The following is a 19,352-nucleotide window of genomic DNA, read 5'->3' as shown; positions in this document are numbered from 1 at the left end:
TTTTTAAAAAAAAGTGTCTGTGCATTGCAAAGCTGAATACATATGTTATTGTACTATGCATTTTTGGACAAAAAATAGAAAGTCTGTACATTTTTTGCCACAGGCAAATGGAAGGGAGATTGCCATGTTATTACCAAGGGACAGTAAAAAGATGGGTACAAATATTTGAGTGGTTTCTTTTGGAAACCACAAAAAAACACTTTTGCTTCCTTATTTAAGAATCTCTGTGCCCTTTGCATATTGGCACTGAAATGATAGCAAAGAGAAAAAGCTTATTTGTATCCAAAACAATTTGGTAAGTGCTATAGGCACACTTTTTATGTAAATTGCAAGCAATCCAATGTATTTCTTGTCTGTCTTCTAGATGATGCAGTGCCTGAAGCTGGGGGCTTTGTCTCGAACCACTGCCAGTACTCAGATGAACGTTCAGAGCTCGCGGTCGCACGCTATCTTTACCATTCACTTGTGTCAAACCCGAGTTTGTCCTGCATTTAACACTGTACGTATCTTTGCTGTTAGTAAGCTTTGCTGTAATCATTTTTCAAAATGTGAATCTTGTTTTGGCAGCAGCTGAGATCTGAACTGCACTTACCAAAGTTTCTACAGTCAGCTTCATGCTCAACGCATTTGCTAAATGTTATAATAATTTGATTTAATCTGTGCACATGTAACCATCTTCTAGCCAGAGGCAACAATAAACTGCTGCCTCTTACATGAACCTGCCCATTCTCCTCTAGCATTTTCTTCAGTATTTAGTTACAACATACCCACGTAACAAAGTTAAAATATAATTTGTCTTTAATTGGGACAGCATTTTTCCAAGTCTTAGTAGTTAGTGGGTTTAGGGTTGTAGTCAAGCTGAAAGTGTGAGGTATTTCAGGTGAAGCATTGATATCCAGCAAGGAGCAAAGAAAAAAACAGTTCTGTTGCTTAGCATTTTTATTTTAAATAGAGAAATATTTAGAATTTTGATGTGTTGAAAATTCATGCAGTTGATTTCATTAACTCCTAAGTAACTAGGTGCATAGATAACACATTTTTAAGCATGTGGAACAGTGCAATGTGTTTATAATGCTTATTTTGGTGTGGGTTCTTTCTTTATTTTATTCTTTTTAACACTACAGATAATCATTTGCAGGCAAAATGAGTGTCACTCCCTGGTCCTTTGTGGTATGTAGACCTGCTTTATACCCCTGTTAAAAACACTTCTTGCTGCTTCCCACATCAGAACTGGGGACCTGGTGGTGTGCACAGCTGTCTCCTCACTCAGGGAGGGACTGGCAGAGCCTGGCCAGGCACTTTGGTCACTGTGTGGTGGCACTGTCTGCTCAGAGGCTTTATTGAGAGCTGTGCACGTGGCTCATTCCCCAAATATCTCACCCAGGAGCATCGCTTCCTGCAGAGCAGTGTGCCTGCAGTGGGCACTTGCCACCGGCTGAGATGTTTCAGCTCAGATACTTGTGGACACCCCCGGGGACTCTCTTCTGCCCCAGCCTGGTTTGTAAGAGCTGCTGGTGTTGTAGGAGCAAGCAGCCACCTTCTGCCTTGTGTCAAACTGTGTTTTCTTTCTCTGGGAGATGTAAGCAAGATAACGTCAGGGGCTGGAGTAGGACATGTCACTGTTGCCTTTCCCTGCAGTGCCCAGGAGAGCAGAGGCTGGACCTGATGTGAATGCTCCCAGAATATAAATTAATACAAATCCTTAATGGGTGGCCAGGAGAGATGCTGCTCAAGTTTCTGTCTTTGTGGCTGTCTGTAGACAGCAGTTTTGGGAGACCTTTGTTACTAGGGCAACAGCTTCACCAAGGATGAGGACATTGGCTGTGTGCTTGTGTCCTGCGGGGCAGGCAGGCAGCCAGGGCACCAAAACACTGCTCCTCTCACTGCACTCATGCTGTTAGCATGTCTCTCTCAGGAGTTTCTGGACGTACATTTGACTTTACTGGATGTGTGAGAGTGAAAGGACGTGTTAATCATTGCTCTGAGCGATCCGCCAGCAGTGTGACTGTCCAAGTATCCAAAACAGGGACAGTCCAGTCTTGTGGAAGTGGAGTTGAATTCATCTTGTCTCTGAAACTGCTACAAAAGGAGATTGCTTAAAAAGCTTGAAGCGTTGAGCTGCCGTGCGAATGGCTTGGTCTGTAGCCACACGTCCTGCTCCTTGCACTAGCGGAGGGAGCTGTAGGCTAGTTGATCAAGGATGTTGCCACAGAATACCCCATTTTTTAATCTATTTATTTTATTTTTAAAGAAAAAGCAGAACCAACCATGCTTATTGTGTTAGAAATTCCTAATCAAGCCAGTGGAGATTGGGCTGTGTGAATATTTCATGAGACTGACTAGATACGTGCCTATTCCATGCTGCTGGGGTAGGTGGAAATTGCCCTGAGGTGGGTATCAGAGCAGGAAGGTCAAGAAGTGTCTGGCTTGAAGATTCTTCTCTTCTTCTTCAGCATTGCTTTCATGTCAATAGATCTAACTAGACTTAGAGTAAATTAAAGTCAACAATATATTGTACAGTTAATTGACAAGTGAAAAGCTTGGACTATGATAAAAAGGTAATTTTGCTGCTGTGTTTTGGGATGTGATGAAGAAAGAGACTGAGGAACTGTTCCCTGTTCATGGTGCAGCGCGTTCCTTGGCAGACTCACTGCACTGTCCAAGGGATGATGGAAGTGCTGGTCATCCCAATTACTAGACAAAAGAAAGGAACCTCTTTCTCCTACACTCATTCTGCTGTCCTTATTTCCTGGTCAAGTCAGAAGTGCTGATGGAATACTGGCTGCTGGGAAAACTGGCCAAAAAAATAATTCCTAAAATAAAGTTGGACAATCAGGCCACAGAGAAACTGATGGGGATTAGAGAGGTATAGAGGTATAAAATCAAAATAAGTTGGTTGAAGGGTTGTGAACTAAGCAAGTCTGGTAATTTTGGGGTGTGTGTGTATAATAATATCGTTACTGATGAATTTTATTTATTAAATTAAATTCCTTGTATTTAAATTCCTTGTATTAAATTATATTCCTTGTATTTCCCCCTCCTCACCTTAAATCAACTGTAGACCATGCTTAGAAGTAATTGATATTGACAAGTATCTAGAGCAATGCATTCAAGAATATATTAATAGATATTACTAAACAAAGACAGTTTGTTTTTTTTTTTTTTTGACAGAGATGTTGTTGCTATTATAAGAGAATTAGTAAATAGGAAGGAGATGGACGTGACAAAAAGCTATTCTTGTCAATAATTGTTGATTGAACTTTGTGGGAGACTAATACAAAAGATCTTACTAAGCTTTATGGATTCCTTCTATTTCAGGATAATGCCACCGATAACAGGATAATATCTGAATCTTCTCAGATGAATGAGTTTGAAACTCTTACTGCCAAGTTCCATTTCGTTGATTTAGCGGGATCTGAAAGGTTAAAGCGAACAGGAGCTACAGGAGAAAGGGCAAAAGAAGGCATTTCCATCAACTGTGGACTAGTAAGATTACACAATTTATTTCCGTGGGCTGTTTGTAACATCTTCTCTTCCTTTCTGAATCACTTCCTTTAAATTAATCCCTAAAGTTGCAATAGATGATATGCAGAATGAGGCCTGTAGTGTAAGATGTAATGGTATGCAGCATATATTGATTCTTACCAGGTTCTGGCTTGCCAACGTTTCCTGACTTGCATTAGGCTCTAACTAGCAAGTTATAGTACTTAGAACTGTTGTGAAATCTAGTTAGTTACTCCAACTTTTAAAAGATCTGGTAGAGTTCCTTTTACTTTTCATTTTTATTTTTTATTTTTTAATATATATTTTTTTATTCCATCAAGAACGAAACAAGTGGAGAAAATTGCAAGCAGTTTGCAGGGAGTACAGGCACGTAAAACATGGACAATGAACAAGTTTAACTGATGAATAAATTCTGACTCTATTAGTATGTAGAGTAAAAAAACCCTAGGGAAAACATTTTAAGTAGAAATAAAATTTTTAAGTTGATAGCATCACTTCATATTTTTTATCTGAGTACTGGCTCTTTATGCATTTTTGTAATTAGCTATTAAATACTTTAATTATGAGTACACTGAAAAGTAGTGCTTGTGATTATCAGTGAAGATTGTGGTTTCATACCTTTTGTTTTGAGCTGCTTGGCTGTGTGCAGGCTCTGCAATTCTTCTTTTAAAGACCCAATTACACAAGTTCATTTTGTTTGAAATCATACCTTTAAATAGCTTTGATTTATTCATTTATTTATTTATTCCTGGTTCTAATGTATAGTGTCAGATGTATTCTGCACACTGGAACTTTTAGTGATTCTCTTACAGTCAGGGCGTTGGTTATATTTTGTAGCCAATGGAAGAGCATTCAATTCAATTTCATCATTACTATAAGCACAAAGCCAACAGCGATTTGGAGGTTTAATGAAACAAATGCACCCTTAACAAAAATGGGTTACAGAATGCCCAAAGTTGAAAACAAACATAGTAAAAGTAATATTTTATATGATCACAAAACCCTCTTTTATAGTAAATTCCAGTAATCAACTTTGGGAAACAGATGGAGATGAATTAAACTTTAAAGCACTCTTAGAACATGTGCTATATGCAGTTCTGCAATAACTGGATGCAGTAAAACCATTTTCAAGACTATGTTAAGAATTGATTGTACAGGGCGCCATCTAGAGGAATGTGTTTTAATTTGGCAAGTGAAAAATCCTGCACATGTAGTTGTACATCTAAAAATAATTTTATAGCCAAATATTTAGCTGTTTATGAACATGAAATAAGCCACTTTTTAGCAATGCAATGGCCATGGATGCATAATTGCAAGACTTAAATGCTTAAATCTTCATCAGATACAACTTTTTTTTTTATATCCATCGAGGTAGTAAAATCTGTTTTTTCATATTAATGTTCCATGTTTTATTCTAAATTTAGCATAAAGCAGCCCAATAGGGATCAGTTTTAAAGAGAACATGGCTACTGTTAGAGAAATAGACGAGCTTTAATAATCATTGAAACAAAATGTTTGTTAAATGAAGTAGTTCTAACTTCAGTTTGTGACTGATGTATCAATAGACAGTGCACACAATTTTGTTAAGCACTTTGTCCCTGAAGATACTGGACTGTATGATAAACATTTATAAATTTCCAAATGATTTCCAATGTAAAAACATTCAGAAATACTTTTTTTTAGTATGTTAATTGTGTGGTTTCCCCTTCCCACCCTCCTAATACACACGCTTGAGTTTGTAACTGATTTTTAAACTAAAACTACTTGGGAATTGATTCTAACTTGCATGTTACACAATTTGGTGTTTTACAGCTGGCTCTTGGCAATGTAATAAGTGCATTGGGAGATAAAAGTAAGAAGGCAACTCATGTACCATACAGAGATTCAAAGCTTACAAGGCTACTTCAGGACTCCCTTGGGGGAAACAGGTACGGGAACATTTTGCATGTTTCATTGTGAATCAAAGTGAATGAGTACATGATCTTCAGAAAGTAAAATAACCCTTAAAGAGAGTTGTTATCTTTATTATTGTTTGTTGGTGGGAGGTTCCAAAATAAATGACTGTTATGATAGGAAATGCTGGCAACGCAAGGGAAAGATATTAAAGAGGCTTTTTGCATCATTCTTTTCAGTGCTGTTGTTGCTTTACTAGACATGGGGCTTTGAGTTACCTGGAAGTGGTAACTTCTAAGTAAAGGACAAATCCTTCCTCTTTAGATTATAGGTACCATAAATGTTAAATCTGTTATTGGGTCATAACCATATTAATTACAGCATAGTTTAAAGCCATGATGACTTCTGCTTCAAGCAGATGTTTTTGTTGCTTATTTTAACCTGAATTGCTAAACAATATTAGCTTTTGATTTGTTGCCAGTATAGAAACATAGAGGAGGTGACTTTGTCTATCTTTCAATACGGTTGTAAAAACAAACAAACAAATAAAAACCACCAGAATTCTCCCTGGAGAACTTCATCAGACTATTGCTATTTTAACTTCTCAAATTTTGTGTTCTCTCCTTGATTTTTATTTTTTTTTTTTTTTGTCATTAATTTCCCTTCAGTCTCTTTTCTCATGCCTTTTCCCTCCCCAAGAGGTAGCGTTGTGGTTATCTGCGTGCAGTTATCCCATTATTTACTTATCATCCGGTTGTATTTCTTCATTCAAGCCCTTTGCCATAGTTTGTGCTGGTTACCATGGAGGTGGCTGCATTGCATGCAAAGGGCTAAGGCTTGGGGATTAACAATACTGTGCCCTTACTATTTGTATTTATAATTGCATTTCATATGGTGAAGTCTTCATAGATGCTGGCTGCTGCTGAAGCTTTGCCTTCTAAGAGCCGGATGAAGGCCTAAAAACAGGGAGTTATTTCTGCAGAGACATTCAAGCTGACTTTGATGTCAGCCTTACCTCTCAGGAAAGCTCTATTGTTGGCTGATGTCTCTCCCTGGATCTCCACTGGCTTGCGTCAGCATGTGTTGCCATCTATTAGCTAGGGAGCCCAAACCACATTTGCAAATTAGATTGTCTAGCTCAGACTGCTGCCCTTGTGGGCACAGGCTCGCTGTCTGCTCTGATCACCATGAGCGGGAGCTTCATGCGGCCAGTTCTCCTTGCACAAAGTACCCTTTGTTGCTGAGCAAGGCAGCTTAGCACATACACTGCCGTCTTTTCATAAAGGTTGTCTATCTCAGGATATTGTGGATATGTCCAGTTATCTGGTGTCGAATGAGAGATGAATAAAATCAAACAACTGTGTCACCAGAACGGTTTGTACGAGCCTCCTCTGTATATGTATTGCATAGAGACCAGGAAGAGAGGCTTGGGCTCTGGAAGCTCTAAGCCAATATGCACTATGAACATGTAGAAACACAAAAGGGACCATAGTTAAGTATGTTTTAGCAAGGTAGTATGTTTATTCCTCTATTTAATCTGCTGTCCTAGGGGGGCAGGAAGTATTCTGGGCGTTTCACAAAAGAATAGGGAGAAGTGGAGGAGATCTTTTAAATCACTGCTCTGTTCTTCAGAGATATAACTTCAGTAACAGTCTGCAGTATTGCAGCAGAGACACATAAAAAATGGGTAAAATAAAGGCTAGGATTTTCAAAAGTGTTTAACAGAGGAAGAAACCCAATAATAGGGAAAAATCAGGAGAAACCGAGTGCATGACTTCCAAGCTGTTTCTGGAAATAACTTTACAAATAGCATTTCTTGACTAATTTTATATCAAATACACCAGCCAATAGTCACTTTTCAAGCCGCTTCTAAAATTGCATTTTTACTGAAATATTTTTATTTGACTGAAAACACTTTTTGTCTGGTAGCTCAACTGCTCCCTCTTCTGTACTTCAAGAGAAATCACAGTTTACAGTAAAATGTGCAGATAGTAAATGCAGTTCCAGAGCATTTACAAGGATAGGAAGATATATTATTTCTGTTCCTGACTGATGTTATTTTTTTTCTCCCACCCCTCATTTTTATTTATGTAATATACATGATAAGGCAGGTAAAAATTAGTAGTTTGTTGTTAAGGAAGAGTTGCACATTGTATCACAACTTAAATAATTTCATATCCATGCTTTAGCAAATGAACTGTGGGAAAGCTAAATTTTAATCAGTATGCATTTTTTTTCCTCTGGGAAATCAGATGATTAGATTCCTGCTAGTCTTTTCCATAGCTTTCCAAATTCCACCCTAGGTACTACAGTCCACATTATCCTTTCTTTTTTGTGAATACTTAAAAAGATTTGCTGGTAGTGATTCAGGTTAAAAGATAGAATATATATTCAGGTTAGAATACAAATATAATTCTGTAACAGTTCTGAAGCAGCATTTAAGCATTAATGTTTCTTGAATTATTCAAGTTAAAATATGGAGCACGCCCTAGATTTCAGGGAGGCATTTTAAAGAAGTGGAAAAATAAAAGGAGTAGAATGGTGTTTAAAAATGAGTCCACTACAAAATGCAGATAGGAAAGTGGAGTTTGAGTTGCTCAGTTTTTAAGAAAGCTAGCAGAACCAGTTGTCTGAGGCTTAGAAAAGGAATCAAATTCTGAACTGAAAGCACAAGTAGTTCTGATCTCAGAATTATTATTATTTCCTTAATGTAGCATGTTCTTATCTTTATGACTAAACTCCACAAGTCTGGGGAGGTGATGCAATGGTGCACAGGAGGTCTGAGAGAGAATTGCAGAAACCTAGTCCTTTATATACTGAACCTTTCCCATGTCCTCAGGCTAGTTACTCTTTTTAGTTTAGTTTCCCAGTGTGTAAGGCGAATTTAATCGCTTGCCTCACAAAGGGTTTCAAGGAGTAATTTGTTTTTCTTGATCTGAAATTACAGAAGGTGAAGATCAGATCCAGTCTGCCTAATGCAGATACTGCTCCGTTGCCCTGAAGTCAGTGCACTCCTAACACAAGCACCTAAACTTCCACGTACAACAAAGAGAAGCACGTTCCTCTAAAGCCTGCTGGGGATGAGCCAGTCAACTCCTATATATGTGTTTTCCCCTGTCTGTTGAGAACTTAGGACATATTGGTGCCATTAAGCTAGGATCTACAGCTGAAGTTCTGGCTCTGACCCCTCCAAACTGCTGTTGTCTGATGTGAAATGAGAGCGAGTGTGCTCCAGGGACCCTGGTGATCCTGGTTCCTCCCCTTACCAAGCAAATAACTAAAACATTAGGCTGGAATGAAAGACATTTTTTTCTTTCCCTTTTTTTTTTTTTTTTCCTTTTTTTCCCCCCCGGTCTATTTCTTGGAGCAGGGAGCATGTTCTCACCTTGTATATCCCAAGATGGGATGGCGACAGGGTGGAGAGGAGCCCAGAAAGTGGTTGTTTGTCTTGGGCATGGAGCTCAGCTATTGCTCCTTTTTATGGAAGTGCTCTAAGCTTAAGTGGTGTTGCAAAACATGGAATTAATACATTTCTTGCCAGGTGTACCGAGGATAAGTACTATCTTTTGGGCTTCTTTTGGTATAGTAGATATTTGGAGCTGAAGAATTTAGGCAGTTTGGATCTCAGTAGAAAAGTATAGGTGGAAGACAGGTATTTTATGACGTTCTGGGCACATACGGGCAGCTGAAGATGAGTGTTTGGGCAGCTTCCAGATTAAGTGGGAAGGCACCTCATGAATTAATGAGTCCTGGCAACTAACACGATCCAAATCACTGTTTGAGGCCTCAGGTTGCCTTTAAGTACTTTAATCTCAGTTTACATGGGATTAGGAAAACCGAGTATAATTTGAAAAAGATTTCTAGGAACATCAGTTAATTGCTTTTATAATTTTATATGTAGAACAATTAATGATCTCTCTCTTATACTATGCTAGGGTGATACGAGGTGTTAACAGTGCTGGAACTTTGTGGTTGCCAGTCTCCTGCTACAGTGAGCTAGGTCTAGAAAATTTTCACAAATGTCATGAAATCACTACTCCTTTTTTCACCTTCCACATGAAGACCTGTTAGCCTCTGTACTCTTTTTGTTCTTGATTTGTAAAGCTAATCTATGTTTGTAACTTGCAGTCAAACTCTCATGATAGCGTGTGTGAGCCCATCAGATCGAGACTTCATGGAAACCTTGAACACGTTGAAGTATGCGAATCGGGCACGAAACATCAAGAACAAGGTGATGGTTAATCAGGACAGGGCTAGTCAACAAATAAATGCTTTGCGCAGTGAGATTACACGGCTACAGATGGAGCTCATGGAATACAAAACAGTAAGTGTATCCTTTTAGGATTTCTGCTCTTCTTCTGGTTATAGTTCTACAGCTTGTTTTCTGTTGGCTGGTTCCATTTCACACACTAAAAAAAAAAGAGTAATAACACTAACTTATAAAGCACTTCCAGTCATTACCAAATGCTCTCATTCTTAGTGATGAAAAATAGTCACTTTCAAAGTGAAAACGATCACAGTTTAAATTGGCACATGAAAGAATATGTGAACAGTTATTATGTACTGCTTTAAAACTGAATAGAGAGCTAGAAGTATTTGTGTTTTAAAAATAATTTTTAAATTATATAAGCTAAATACTTATACTTTACAATGCCCATTTCTTCCTGAAAATTTAAACTAAAGATAATGCTTTCAGCAGTAAATGTGGTTACCAAATAGCATCATCTTCCTCTGTTATACTTGAGAGAGTATCCCGATTTAATACAGATTGACTTTTCATTTCTTAACTTCCTCAAGAACTTGTATTTCAGGCTAATATGGAGCTGGGCAGGCAGGATCCAAATGATGTTGGCCAGACATCAGTGCTTTAAAAACTATCCATACTGTTTTAAACTCTTTGAGAGAATAATATCTTTTGCTATGAATATTTATGTGGAATTTTAAGTAATCTGTGGCTTGTCTTTGCTAAATTTAAAAGAAAAAAAAAAAGTGTAGGTCAGCATTTACTAGTAATAATATATGTGTTTCCTCAAGGGTAAAAGGATTATAGATGAAGAAGGTGTTGAAAGCATCAATGACATGTTTCATGAAAATGCCATGCTGCAAACAGAAAACAACAACCTGCGTGTTAGAATTAAAGCAATGCAAGAGACTATTGATGCGCTGAGAGCCAGAGTAACACAGCTTGTGAGTGATCAGGCCAACCAAGTGCTAGCCAGAGCAGGTATGCTGTGGGTGTGTTGTGTATGCTTGTGTGTAAGTTACTTCATAAGTACATGAACTCAAACCAGTTACATATTCTTGTTGCCTTGGGTCCCTTAGAACAAAGAGTTGACTTTGGAAAAGGTAGCATGGGTTCTACGTTGGCAGGGAAAGATCCCCATCTGGCTCTTTTCTCTACTATTTCTGGTGACTTCTATAGATAGAAATTGTTTGGGACTGACTTTACTATTCATGTAGTCCTGTGAACAGCAGGAAGTGTGAAATAATCCCTTTGGATAAGAATTATTCTATGCTTAGTTACACACAGACTTAAACATTTTGCCTTGGGAGGACCCAAACACAGATGGGTGACAGTTGGCTTGCTTTTCACTTCATGGAACAATCAAGCAATGAAATACCACAAATGCATTGTTCTTCTTGTGCACTGTTGGTCAGGTTCCTTTTGATTTATTGTACATCCATTACTAAAAGTTGTTAACATAGAAACAAATGGAATACAAGAAGTTATTTTTAATAACTCTGATCACAAACAGGAATAAAACCATTAATTCAGCTTAAGGAGGAAATATTTTTCATCAATCATAAGATCTAAATGTGCATGAGTATTTCTCTTTGCTGGTACCTTGTGCCTAGTAGCTTTATTGAAATATTAATGCTGTTACTATTTCCCCCACACTCCAAGGAGAAGGAAATGAAGAAATTAGCAACATGATTCATAATTACATCAAGGAAATTGAAGATCTCAGGTATTTAAATAATACGTATTTGAATCATTTTTATTAAAAAAAAATACTAGTAATGTTAGCAAGTAAATACTTCAGTTGACTGATCATTGTGTTTTACTGTGTGGGGATTGCTTTAGGACAGTGGGCCTTCAGCTTCAAAGACTATCTGATGTTTTTGGCCAAAGAAAACTAAAATGAAGCAGACAATACAAATGTCAGTTGTTACATGAATGATGATGGTGACTCAATATTGTTGCACAAAAGCATTGTTTTATGATAACTTCGTAGTCAGGTATAAATGATGCTACTGAGAAATGACTCATTAAAAAAAATAAATTAAAGGTATTAAACATCCTAGATATTTATATTCTTGGAGCTGCATTATTGCAAAAAAAATTATTTGGCCTATTCTCATTTAATGTTACAGATACATAATGCAGCAGCTTTCGTGTAAAGTATATACTTGTGTGCAGGCACTGTATGTATCTGTATATATGTGTGTCCCTCTATAAATATATTTGTCCATTTGGGTATATGCATATGATACATGTGCAATGTCTGTACTCATTGTGTAAAATGCTCTGAGCAGGGATTTACAATGCTTGTATTTGATAAAACTTCACCTTGTGTTGCAGTTTCTTTTAAAACTGAAGATAATGCATTGCAGTTACAGATACTAAAGAATTATACTTGTCTTTTTTTTTTTTTAAGAGCAAAATTATTAGAAAGTGAAGCAGTGAATGAAAATCTTCGACGCAACTTGTCAAGAGCTTCAACAAGATCCACGTACTTTGGTGGACCATCAGCATTTTCTGCTTCCATGCTTTCTTCCGAAAAAGAGACAATGGAAATTCTAGATATAGCCAAGAAAGATCTAGAAAAGCTGAAAAAAAAAGAAAGGAAAAAGAAGAAGAGGTGGTGTATAAATTATAGTGTTATTTATTTACTTTTAATTAGTAAAGGAATGTGTTATTTTCTTAGCTTTGAGAATTTAAAATTCATTGTTGGTGTGTGGGTTTGGTTTTGGAACTGTTGTGTCTACAAACCCTTTTACACGTTGATTTTGTAGGTGTTTTTCTCTTGCATCTTTTCTTCCAATGAAGTATATGGTATTTGTAGAATGAATGTCTCCCATTTAATGACTTTTTTATATTTTATAATTTTGCACAACAGTAAAATCACAGGTGCTCTCCATAAATTCTTTTAAGCATCTGAAGTTCAAAAGAAATTTTCAAGAACAAAAATTATGTTTTTTTTTTTTTTCTGCCTTGTGTCAAAAATGATACAACTTTCTGAAGAAAAGATATTCTGAATAGCTGGGAATTCTTTGGTAGCTCTTGGAATGGCTTCTTTTGCTTTCTCTATCTTCTGCTTTTATGAATGTTTTTAATTTGAGGTTTCCTACTTCTCTGCAACATCGTGCTTTGCTGTTTTTTGCTATCCAGTTTCTCATCTACTAAAATGCTTATAGACATCGATATAAATGCCTGTTCAGACAGCAGTTAGTACAGCAAGGATTTGTTTGTGTACTCCAAGACTATGATTCTGTTAAAGATATTTCATTCTTTCTTGAAATTCTCCATGCTTCTACTCTATTACTCTTTCTACTAATGGCCCTTCAGGCTTTTTCTGCAAGTAAATCTAAAATGGTGCAAGCCTGAAATGTGGTAGAAATGTGAAGTATCTTTGGGTTAGTGAGACTAAACACCCTTGCGATTTGGGGTCTTATCTATAAATCCATATATTATATGAATGTCTGATTCTTTTGGAAAATACTCCTTTTAATGATAACTGGATTCTTTCTTTGCATCTCATTTTGTTGGGAAACTTTCATGGGGATTTAGATAGATTTTTGTGTGTCATGTTTGTAGGAACTTGAGGAGAGGGTGGAAGTATTACATGAAATCAGCAGAATCCTCTTGCTTCCGTTCAGCCCAAGGCTTGAATGTGTTCTTTAATATATTGAACAAAAAGATGGTGGTAATACCTCTTATTTGTAGGAGATGTTCACTTAGAAAACAAAAACCCTCCACCAGACAAACAGGAATAAAAACCAACCCCAAAACACCCAAGAATGAAACAAAGAAAAACACTTTGGGAAGTTTTCTACACTAGAAAAAAGAGCAAAAGTAAAAAAGTAGTAGGGAACTGTAGAAAATTTGAAATTGGAAGAGCCCTTTTGGTGGCCAGCCTATGTTTCAAAGTGGGTTTTGTGTACTTTAAAATGGGATCATGCTATCAAAGTGCTGGTATGGATTAAGTCTATCCAATGGCTTGCCTGCAGATTGCTAAATAATGTTGTATTTCTGAGGTGCGTTTGTTAAATTGCTAAGAAGTATCTTTATCTTATAAAAGATAGAGATGCTAAGATATAAAAGCATCTTAAAGATTCCCCAGATGCTAGGAAATGACAGAATTTGAGGGATTATCCATTTGCAGAGTGCTTCCATCTGATTAATGAAATGTAAAGCCTGTGTTCAGGTTACATCATTGTAAATTTTGATCCTATTGAAATTTCAGGAATTGGCAATAGGTGTGCTAATGTATTGCAAAGGGACTATTTACCCTGCGGTTTGGTAGGGATTCTTTGCTCTACTTCTGTTTTCTACAGGCATTTAGCTGCTTTTACTGTACTATTATTTTAAAGATGTCTAACTAGCAGTTTCCAATTAAAATGGGATTGGTAAGCCTAGTTACTCACTCCACCCCATCTGCTACCTTTCTTGATCTGCTCATTTTCTGGTTAAGGGTCAGCATGTTTGATTAAAGGTGCATTGTCTTAAACACATACAACTCCTCCAAGTTGTTCTGAGGTAGCCTGAAGATCTAAGAGGCAGTTTTTGAATGAGCAGCAGGTATGTACTGCTTCATATCTGTAGCCTTTAATAAGCATCTGTCATAAAGATTATTGGAAACAGTTTTTGACTGTCTTTTTGACAGTTTTTGAAGTCTTTTGACTTCCCTAACCTTTATTAAACTAAATTAGCAATAAAATGCCATGTGGTTCAGCATGTTAGCTCCTAGCTGGTACTGCAGTAAGATAGCAGGCAGTGTGAAATAGGCTCACATTCAAAACTCCCAAATAAAGGGAACATGGAGAATTTAATTAGTTCTTGAAATTTAAGCCATCTCTACTGTTAAGTCATCCAGATGCTTCTTTGCTGCTACATCACCATTTGTTAAGGAGGAAAAAGTACAAGTAAAAATACTAACATTTTATCCATCTCATTGCTTCTGAGGCATTTTTTTAAATAACAAGTAATCACTGGCATCTACTTTTTGAATCCCAGAGAAAATAAACTGCAATTCTTTTTACTTAAAAACAAATAACAAGACTCCAAACAACAACAAAAAATTGCAGTTTGAAAAAAAGGTGGTATGAATTATATTCAGAATATATTATTTGGAATATTACTAAAAAATCTCATTAGTATTTTACATTATGATATCTTATCAGCATATAAATAAAACTAGTGCATTATTTTTGTCTTGTTATATTGCTGAGGATATGCAACTTTGTTTCAGTGACAGTACTTATTGAACTTTTCAGTTCTTCCAATTTTAAGTGGCAAAAGAGGATAGAGTATCTTTGTGTTTTTTTTTTTTTTTTTTTTTTTTAAGAGCTAAGAGATTTTTGAATCCATGTTAGAAATAACTCTCAAAAGGAAACATATTTTCTATATCTAAAACTTCATTAGTGTAATTTGAATTTACAGTTGTTGACAGTGACAGATTAGATAACCTAAAAATGCTGCTGCTTTGTTTTCTATTTACTTTCCAACTGTGCAAAATGTATTGCCTTTTTACTACTTGTTGTCTCTTGACGATATCTTTTAAAATTTCGTTTTTAAACTCCACAAGCTCATATATCATTTTTTACCTTCTTATCACTTTTGCTTTTCACTGTCTGGTTTGTCCTTCATTGGCTTGGCCTTCCAATACTGTACCTCGTGCTTTTGAAGGCTACAGAAACTTGAGGAAAGCAGTCAAGAAGAAAGAAGGTTGGAATATTTCCCAGGTTTTTAATTAACTGTAATTTCAATTAAGTGGTTGTCATACATGGAAAGAAGTTGGGTAGATTCATAAGTACCTCAAAAGTAGATCCTTCAGCTTTTCAGAATTCTGTCCTGTTTTGGCTTTCAGCAAGTGCCAAGGAGGAAACTTCTGTTGTGGAGTTGAGGTTGACTTTGGGATTGCAAGCAGTTGTGGGCTGGTGGTGCCTTTGGGAGCCGCTATAGAACTAAGTAGATTTCTTTCTTGCATGTCCTGTATGGGATGAAGGGCAGGAGGAAAGTTCTGTAGCTCATATAATAGGTAATGTATAGCAGGCAGTATACCACCATAATAATTTTGGCATGTGACCTTCATACTTCAGTTAAGTCCGTTCACAGTCCCTTTGATTTTCTCGAAATCGCATTACCGAAGCTTTGACCATTCTTTCAGTTCAATTTCAGCCAAGGTAATAGATGGAGAGCAGTTACATTAAAGGCTCTATGACTAAAAAGAGAAACACACTATCCTTAAAAACTAAAGTAAAGGAGCTTTTATTTGTCAGCTGTCTACTTTGATTGAAAAAACCCACACTGGATTCATGTAGGATGATGACGTGAATCTGCAGATCAGTAGTATACCTATTAAGCATCCTGGTTCTGTCTGGAGGAGCTGCTGGGTCTCCTTCCTCCTGTCTTCTCCCATTTATTAAGCAGAACACAAGTTCTCTGTAGTGGTGAGCTCCGTACTGTGTGCAGAAGGGAACCTGGGAACTTCTCTTGATCTGTATGAAGATTAGAGCTACGATCTATTAACATTTAAGCTTATTAGTCCATGTGAAACAGAGCATGTTGTGGGCTGAGTAAGATGAGAATCTGTGGAAATAAGATTGCAAAGCTCAGTGTTTTTTGTCTGGCATTTGTTTTCTGGACAAATCTGGGTCAGCTTTTTACTTCCAGCCTCCACACTGCTGCATGGATTCAGCAGATCAAAGTGAATGCCCTCTGCCTTGCTCATCGTCAGCTGTAGCTGGATTCAGTTTCACTGGTGATGAGTAAGGCAGAAGGAACCATCTAGCACTGTAACCAGTGCTCTTTAGAATAGAGCTCTGTCTTAAAAGTGACTTCTAAATTTGAGTAGTTTCTCAAATCTGTTGAACCTGTCTTGTCACAGCACGGAGGACTGGATTTGTCAGAGTTTGGTCTCTCAGTGCTCTCTTCCCCTTGTGTCTATCCCTGTTCTGTCACAATTTCCTGGCTATTGGGGATTGTTTGGGTTTTGCATGTGTAATTCTAGAGGGACTGATACTTGGTCCACGAGAATTTGCAGAGTGCCATCAATTTTTGAATTTTAACATTGGCATGCGGTATCTAAGCTCTGCACTCTAAAAATAATAGTAACAATAAAAATTGATGAGCCATTGTTACAATTACAGTTCACAGTTCAGGTCCTTAAAAGAGGAAAAAATACAAAGGTACTTAGCATTTAAATACATTTTGAACCATACTCTGAAAAACAGAAGCATGGAAACATACTGAAATGCAATGTTAATTGTTGGGAAAAGTTCCTTTTTGAGATGCAATCCTGTTTCAAAAATTCAGTCTTTCTCAACTCTTTTTGTTGTTGTATCAATCAACGCCTATTTTGAGCGTTCCCTTGATGTCCAGGTAGATAAATGATCCAAAGAGTAGGTGTGGTACAATAGGTTAGGAAATTTTCTCTTAGGGTTTATGCATAAGATTTCAGATGATCATAGGCATGTTAGGCTCTGTTATAGATCGAGAGTGTAGTAACATCTATAAATGTTAATTGCACCTGCACACGTTTTTCTGTGTTTAGTAAAAGCTATTTTGGGTACACTGCAACTTCCATGCAAAAAGAATACTTCTGCAGTTTACAAAGATTTGTATTTTGATCGTCCCTGCTGCGCAATATGGATTAAAACAATGTGATACTCGTTAATATTGTGTAAGCTAAGATTGAAAGTGATTAAGCATTATTTTATGCTCTGTGGGAATTTGGAAGTTGTGTTTTACCCATGCCCAACATCTATACCTTTGTATGCACTTTGTTTTTCATCTTTATTTAAAATTACAACTTATAGGTTTGGGGGATGGGAAGCACTTGCCATTTCAGTTTATGAATATTTTGTGTATGTGCCTCTTCTGCTAGTGTTAAAGATGACAACACAGATAACGAGCAAGAGAAGAGAGATGAAAAAGGCACTTCGGAGAGGGAGAATAATGAATTGGAAGCAGTAAGTATTTATAAGTACTTGTGTTGATTTATTTATTCTCTGTGTACAGATTTACAAGGTTATAGAAAGAAAATTAGGAATGAGTCAGGTGAATATTGTTGCTTCCCGGTGATAATAGGAAGCAAATGGGAGATGAAGCGTGGGCATGTTTTAATGTCTTTCTCCTCTATGTTTTGTAGGAGGAAATTCAGGAAGCAAGTGATCATGAAGAGGAAGAAGAGGAAGATGATGAGGATGAAGATGACATGGAAGTTGTTGAAAGCTCAGATGAGTCAGATTCTGACTCTGATGAAAAAGGTGATATCAGTGCAATATTTTGTAGAATTTTTGGTACAAACACTATCTGCAATTCTTTTTATTTGTTGTTTTTGATTTTTTGAGGCAGCCCAGATAGCATGTTGTCAACCCACTGTTAATAATACTCTGTGGATTGTATGTCCAGGGAATTCTTTGTTGCCTTTGATGCTAAACTATATAATCTACATCTGATTAAGCATCCCAATACTGGCTTTAAAACTGAAGAGAAGCCATCAGGAGCTTAACAACACTTTTCTTCTTTAGTTAGAATACCTGATGTGAAAGGCTTAAGTATTTGGTTATTTTTATGACTCTGGACTAATCACCACAGTGACAGCTCCCATTTTGCTAATTTGGGCATGGGTAACATTTAATTTTGAAATGCTGGGAGTCCGTCAGCCTTCCTAATTTTGCAGAGGTCGTGTCTATTTATGTTGAAGCATCAACAGCTGGTGTACTTGTGGCATGCAAATTAATATTGCTAGAGTGACAGCTAGCATTACCAGCAATTCACTCCTGTGAGTTGGGCCAAATGGGCAAAGCAAGTCTGCTGATTGCTTCCTGTTTGAGAGTCACAAGCAATTAGCAGCATTTGCAGAACCTAAAATAAATAAATAAATCTGGAGCACATAATCTTAAACCAAAAAAAGGACCCAACTCATCAAATAAATTAGTTAAACTTCTATAAACCTTGGGCTAATCCTTTTTCCTTACTTTTCCCTCTGACTGGTTTCAGTCCCTTCCTCATTCCACTTATGTGAATGAGACAGCTACTCTCTTAGGATTTTGGCAGTATTTTTTTCAAGAGCTAGAGAAGGGAAAGTCTCCCATTGGAGTTTGGCAACAGCCAGACTTTGAATCATAAACCCAGCAGGTTATAAAATCAAAGTTGTTCTCCAGCCCTGAGGTGATTCAGGTCTCACAGTCTGAATAACTTCTATAGTTAGGAGTTATAGTTTAGGAGAGACTGCTGATGGTGAGTTTTAACTGTAAAGAATTAAAACATTTGGGCAACTAAGTTCCAATGAGAGAGATCTTTTCCTCCCTCTTTCCCAGTTCTATCATGGAGAATGTTTAAGGAGGAGACTTTGTCATGAATTTCAGTAATGGTTTCACTTGCTTCATTGTGTTTCATTTAGAGTTTTCCTGTGTACAGCTACACATCAGGAAATGACCTTAACATTGCAGGGGGAATCCATATTTATGTGGTAACCATTCTGTTAACAGAAATCTTAATTATCCATATCTTTTTATTTCAGAAAATTATCAGGCTGACTTGGCAAATATCACCTGTGAAATAGCCATTAAGCAGAAACTGATAGACGAGCTAGAAAACAGCCAGCGAAGACTGCAAACACTGAAAAAACAGTATGAGGAGAAACTAATGATGCTACAACATAAGATTCGAGACACGCAGCTTGAAAGAGATCAGGTTCTTCAAAACTTGGGTAAGAAGTAAAAAT

General features: G+C 37.0%; 1 protein-coding gene across 8 annotated transcripts in view; it reads left to right on the top strand.

Moving 5' to 3' along the window:
* KIF21A (kinesin family member 21A) overlaps nt 1-19,352 on the top strand; it is an 89,227-nt gene that overhangs the window by 34,420 nt on the left and 35,455 nt on the right. For 4 of the 8 annotated variants that reach the window (XM_084297612.1, XM_084297616.1, XM_084297611.1 and 1 more), the window contains exons 5-15: nt 365-499; nt 3,319-3,486; nt 5,317-5,432; nt 9,526-9,721; nt 10,432-10,621; nt 11,303-11,366; nt 12,057-12,260; nt 15,308-15,346; nt 17,508-17,592; nt 17,772-17,889; nt 19,149-19,337. In XM_084297612.1, the coding sequence (XP_084153738.1) occupies nt 365-499; nt 3,319-3,486; nt 5,317-5,432; nt 9,526-9,721; nt 10,432-10,621; nt 11,303-11,366; nt 12,057-12,260; nt 15,308-15,346; nt 17,508-17,592; nt 17,772-17,889; nt 19,149-19,337 (1,504 nt within the window). Of the gene's footprint in view, nt 1-364; nt 500-3,318; nt 3,487-5,316; nt 5,433-9,525; nt 9,722-10,431; nt 10,622-11,302; nt 11,367-12,056; nt 12,261-15,307; nt 15,347-17,507; nt 17,593-17,771; nt 17,890-19,148; nt 19,338-19,352 lie in introns of those variants that run through there. The other 4 variants (XM_084297615.1, XM_084297613.1, XM_084297618.1 and 1 more) reach the window with 2 other exon arrangements.

The sequence above is a fragment of the Netta rufina genome (genome assembly GCF_964035555.1).
Source record: "Netta rufina genome assembly, chromosome: 1".
Classification (NCBI taxonomy): Eukaryota; Metazoa; Chordata; class Aves; order Anseriformes; family Anatidae; genus Netta; species Netta rufina.
This window is presented reverse-complemented; position numbering and strand designations above follow the sequence as displayed.